Source organism: Anas platyrhynchos, chromosome 5 (assembly GCF_047663525.1).
Source record: "Anas platyrhynchos isolate ZD024472 breed Pekin duck chromosome 5, IASCAAS_PekinDuck_T2T, whole genome shotgun sequence".
In the NCBI taxonomy this organism is placed as follows: domain Eukaryota; kingdom Metazoa; phylum Chordata; class Aves; order Anseriformes; family Anatidae; genus Anas; species Anas platyrhynchos.
This window is the reverse complement of record NC_092591.1, coordinates 41,568,850-41,574,849: the sequence shown is the minus strand read 5'-3', so window position 1 is coordinate 41,574,849 and position 6,000 is coordinate 41,568,850. Positions and strand designations below refer to the sequence as shown.

Sequence of the window (6,000 nt, the reverse complement as noted above, 5' to 3'; positions counted from 1 at the left end):
AACTCTAGCACTGGTCACGTAGCTCCAGTGCTCACACCTGGGAAAAGAAGCAAGGAGAATATATAGAAATAGAGCATAGGCAAAAGTTTCTTTCTTGAAGGTTTAATTTTACAGCTTTTGACTGAAAGCAAGATTTCTCTACAGTGTCTTAGTGCCTCGAGCTAAGTCCAAAAAGCTTTCTCTCCTATACTGATCCTATATCATGAGTAAAATATCAGTTGCAATGAAATCAATAGGAGCTTCACCTATGTGTCTGAACCTGCTTTAATGAAAGCAGTAGTAAAATTCCTGTTGATTTTCCAGAGAAGACTGAAGCCCTGGGGAATACTGGTAGCTCTTTATTAAGAGCTGTCTGCCAGATATAAAGCATGAGGATACTCCCTATCACCTCAGAAAGCAGGATGGCAAACCCAGCAGTCTAACCATCACCTCCATCATTCACTTTCATAAAACGCATCCTGCATGCCCCTGTGAATAATACTTCCCCAGTGCCAGAAAAGGGTTAAAATCTGGCCACAAATGGTGTCTTTGTGAGTTGGCCTGGAGTCAGAAAATTCAACATAAAAATGAAAGCAAAGTCTTTAAAAAAATACTGGCATTAAGGTTCTGATTTTACCTCCATCCAAAAGATCTGACATTGTAATCAGTTCATTGTAACCAGGCCTAAATATATCAAACAAAAGAACTGAAGTGATCAGAGCAACTGTCATTTCCCAGGAGCCACCTGCTAATTACCAGAATGTATCTAAAAATAAGTCAGAAAAAGGCACAATATTTTGAAAAGAAACCTTTATTGTTCATACAAAGCTGACTCTGTCACATATCATAAGGCATCATTAACAAGCTAAATATGACTTTGCTTTAATCAAACAATATTGCTTAATGAAAGTATCCAACATAGTTGTGATCAATTCTTTTCTTTGTTCTTTCCTGGATTAATGTGTGTTTTGGTATCAGCTCATCTCTTTTAGACACTAGCTTAGCCAGCACGTTGCATGAATAACTTCCTTGCCAGGTAAATCCACCACAGGGACTAAAATCAGAGCTGGGGTCTTCCTGCCCATGTATTTTTCAAGGTTTTCTTGCAGTCCTAAAGAGAAAGAAAACAATTCATGAATTCTCTTTGTCTTACTTTCTATTGTGTGTCATTTCTTAAAAATGATTTCTGAGTATGTTTTTGAAACCTATCACGGAGTAGCAATTAACAAAATTGAAACACAACTCAATGTACACAGAAGGACGAATCACTATCTCCTACCTGCCCGTCAAGTAATTTAAGATCAGCTTTACCTAAGGACATATTTTTGCAAAACTGTTAAAAGCATTTTGACCAGCTTTGAGGGAGTGGTCCACTGATGACAGACACAGCAAGCTGAAACTAGGTGCAGGCATTAAAAATAACTAAAGGCCAGTGGTTTGCAAATAGTGGTACTGGGATGATAGGTGCATAGTTGTCTGTACGTGAATTTCTGACCTCAGGTCCCACCCTGCTGCAGCAGTCTACTAGAAGTTAAAATGGGCTGTTTTTAAAACCATTATTAATATGATTTCTATTTGAAGTTGCTGGAAGCATGCCATGTTGCTGATACGATGAAGTCCAGGGATGGCAACATACATAACAGCAGCTCTAGAACAAGAGAGGTTCAAACTCTGAAACATACAGGATGCAGCTACACTGAGCTTGGCCGGGACTGTTCTGTGGCAGAAAACACTAAATTCCAAGTCCATTAGGGGAACAGAATTGACACTGGAGACAATTTAATTAGGAGAATAATGGAAGAAAAGTAAAGAATGGAAATTAAAACTCTGCTTTAAGACATTTCTGGTCGTGCAGCAGTCCCGAAGGACATGCTAGGAATCCAGGCACACAAAGCTTTTAGAGAAGACTGCAGAAAACCTTCCAAATGACTCTGGAAAAGGTGGTTTCCTAATGGTAAGGCATGGTCTGCATGATTTTTTGGTTTTGTTAAGTTATTTCTGTCTGTAGCTTCTGTGATTACAGCAATTCTTTACAACACTAAGCATTCTTGGCTAGAGAGGGTGTAAAGAGGGCAGAACTTGAAGACTGTCAAAGTTTTTTTTTTTTTTTTTTTTTTTGGCGTCACTGCCTGTGAAACTGTGAATAGGCAGTTCAGTCAAAGTGTTACCTCGTGTAAGGTAAAATAGGAATTTTGCCATTATATCCACCGGAGCCAAAACTGTTCTCTCTTGTTACCTGGCAGCAGTATAATAAATTAAGGTAATAGTGGCAACACCACACATGAAATACTGCAAAGACAATAGCAGCCTTCTGAAATTCTACTGTCTTTTTTGTATTAACGTCACTGACGTTAGAGGTGAAAACAGATGGGGTGAGGCAAAGATCAAAAGTCATCTCAAAGGCCAGAGGACTTCATATTCAGTGTAAAAAGTGACTCAGTCTCTCTATCTCAGATATTCAGCAGTGCCTTGCTAATTAGGCAGCAGCTAATGGTCTCATTCAAAACTTAGTCCTCAGTAAGCTTTATAGATATGCTGGCTCAGAAGGCATTCAGTGGAAGTAGGTAAAGGAAATTCATCTCAAAAATCACCGATTCCACCCTATTAAAACTTCATTTCCTCTTTTTCTTCAATTAATACCATGAAAATGTAATTTTGGTCTTTAACTTTTTACAGGTTTAAAAGCTATGAAACAGGGCTAAAGGCTACAATAACAGAAACAGGTCTTGCTTTCACAGGGAGAATTTGAAAGTGAGGCTATCTGGAAATTTAACTCCATTCTTTTGCTTTTTGGGGCAGCCAAAATAGCCTTAAATACTTACATTTGAACATGACCTTGTGGATTTGCTTAACAGTCAGAAAGAGACACGTTTCCAGCTTGTCTATAGCAAGTGTAAATTGCCACAGCAAAGCCTGAACGTATAACTATCTTTATACATTTTAAAATTGTAAGTAAATGTCTGCTCATGCAAATTTCCCCTGAAAGGAGGATATAGGGTCTTCCAAAAAAGTAAAATTATAGTCTCAGGTCCCCACAGAAGGCAGTGCACAATTAGTAAATCTGATAAATGCTGACACAATGCAAAATTTGATGGTTTTTACATTTTACCTGGTATAAATAATAAATAAAAATAAATCTTCCAATACTAATTGTACATTTTTAATCATATGACACAATCCTTTTTTTCTTTTTTTTTCTCTCCTGCATACTATGATTTCAAGTAAATAAGAACCTCAGTTCTTATTTATGAGTGTTTTCTGATGTGTGTAACTCCATGTTCAAAGACATCTTAGATTTCAAAAATTTCTTTGCTTTTTCTGACTTATGGAAATATTTCATTAGTTGCATGCCAAACTTGTAGAAGTTGACCGTAAAAATGAATATATGCAAAGGACAGTAGGTTACAATGAGTGTGTTTACCGGAGCTTTAACAGGAGCTATATAAGACTGATACCAGTCTTAAAGTTACTTAATCTGCCTTGATACAGAATATTTACTTAAGTATAAAACAAAGCAGCTGATTAGCAAGCAGCAAACATGTGGTGTGTATTGTGCATGTTTTCATCTTCTGTGACAGCATTCTGTAGTATTACCCCACGACATTTTCCTAAAGCAGGTCATCTTCACCTTGTAGGATGGAGGTCCCTTACTTGCAACTGAACAGCACAAGTTAATGGCACGGGCTCCATGACAAGTTTCTTTCTGCACCACTACACATCTTTCCATTGAACTAGGCACAGCTGAGGTATACAGACATAACCAAAACCTAAACTGAACAAAAATAATTCAAACTTTTCCCCTCTTTAACTAAAAATTCTGGCATTGCTATCTGTTTCAGCCATTCCTCTTAAAGGACAACATACTGAGATCTACTATCTGATGATCTCACACTGACTTAGTAACCCTTACATACAACATGGCATATAGCATCATAAGCTATTGCTTTTAAAGGTGATTTTCAGACTGAGTAGATAAAACAATGTCCTGAGAGCCTGCACAGTCATTGCAAATGATTGTTTTAACATCTAGGCTATCATTGTATGATTTGGGCCAGTATGAGGCCACAGAATCCACTTACACGTTTCCAGAACTAGGTTCCTATTACTGCTGACACTCCTGTTTCACTGGATATTTGCAGGTGAGGAATAGTAAGATTACATTTAGCCTAGCATATAAAAAATCACTTTCATATTGTAACTACTATCTTTCTTCTACTTTTTAGCCAAAAGATATTGTTACATCACTAAGAGCAGGTTTTTAAATCCCTGAGCTAATAAAGCTCCATTGCTTCAGCTGTGCAGACCTGACATGCAGCATGTACTCTGAAAAGATGTGTCACAGGGGATCAGGTTCCTAACAGTTGACTAAGAGTTCCAGTCCCAAAAGATGTGCCCCTGGCATGCAGAACACTTAACCCTTCGACCAGTACCAACATGACTATTCACAAATTATTGATGTCCCTAAATCCCTGGCAGATTGCAGACAGTTCTTGTCTCCCTTGAAGCCAAAGCATATGGTCACTAATGAGATGGATTAAAAAATACATATACACATCCAAGGCTTTGCCACATGAATGTAAAGCCACAGAAATGGAAGAAGGTGATTGAACTCGACTGAACGCTGTTAAATACATGATTAGCTTCTTGTTATGGATCATTTCCATTGATCTATATACAGTTTCACAGCATAGTTTAATTCAAGCTGTCTAGAACAAGCCTCTGCTTTAAATGGTCGGGCAGAGAAATGAAAAAGTGAAACACGAGGAACTGGAGTCCTCCTTCCCTTTCTTATACATCCAGCTGACTGTCTCTCTGGCTACAACAATAGCAATGGAAGAAAATTTGCTTTTTAAAAAAATCTGTTTTTACTGTTCGTAAGGATTATATGCTACATAAATCAGTTCAGGATTTTCCCCACATTTTTACTTAAAATAATATAAATTGTTGTAGCTGAATGTAAAATTTTAAAACAAAACCAGTGCTGTTGACATACTTGATTTTCCTTGTCCAAAACTAAGACCTAGTCTAGTCAACAGAATTCCCCATTGGAATGCAAAAATGAATTGCTTTGCAAAATAGCACTTTGTGCTTTTTTTTTTTTTTCTTTTTTGCTGTATGGTACCTTACAGTTTCCTTTAGTTTTCTTGATGACATTGTTTTATGTTGGTCATGTTAGTCGGTTCCCTGTTAATGGACTACATTTTCAAAATTGCTCTGCCCACAGCAAAAACTGAGGCAACATTTTGTAAATGTTTGTTTTTCCATTTTGACAACTAAATTCATCAGCTTGATCTTCAAATGTACTAAGAGCCTATCAGTTGCAGGAAAAACTGACCAATGATATGTTACCCCATGCTTTTATAAATTATATAAAAAAATATATAAAATAAATATAAATATAAATATATATATAAATATAAATATATAAAAATATATAAATATAAAAATATATATTTATATATATAATATATATATATAAAATATATATATATAAATTATATAAAAATAATTTTATAAAACACCATAATTTTATAAATTATGTGATTTTTCCAAAATCACATAATTTGAAATATTATTTCCCCAATGAACAAAAATAGGGTATGAAAAAAAAAAAAAATAAACTTATGAGGATGGAAATGGAACTTGCTTTGGAAGCCAACCACTCCTGATTATTTATCCTGGCTCTTGGTCCTTCAGGTTTTAAGTGAGTCCTTGCCTACTTATTTATACTACCTTGACCTTGATCTATTTATACTACATTGACCTTACTGTCAATAGCAGATAGGAAAAAGGTGAGCAATTGGCTTTTCCTAGTCCAAACCAGCGAGTCAGTGAAGGTGCCTGCACCCTGCACCGTAAGTGCAAAGTGGAGAGGGGTGGCCAGCCGCACACCACCAGCTCCAGAGGAACCCAACAGCTGCCTGTTCCCTTCCCCATCCCACCAGCCTCTCTGCTGTTCCTCTTGGATTAGATGGGAGCGTGTGGGAAGGAAAGGGGCTCACTCATCATCAGGGAGGGTGT

General features: G+C 36.9%; 1 protein-coding gene across 1 annotated transcript in view; it reads right to left on the bottom strand.

Annotated features, from left to right (window-relative positions):
- Window positions 1-774: 774 nt before the first annotated feature.
- The window catches only part of DPH6 (diphthamine biosynthesis 6), a 196,472-nt gene continuing 191,246 nt past the window's right edge, over window positions 775-6,000 (bottom strand). Inside the window, exon 15 of the mRNA XM_027458245.3 lies at window positions 775-1,090. Coding sequence (XP_027314046.2) covers window positions 975-1,090 — 116 coding nt within the window. The 3' untranslated portion in view covers window positions 775-974. The remainder of the gene's footprint in view (window positions 1,091-6,000) is intronic.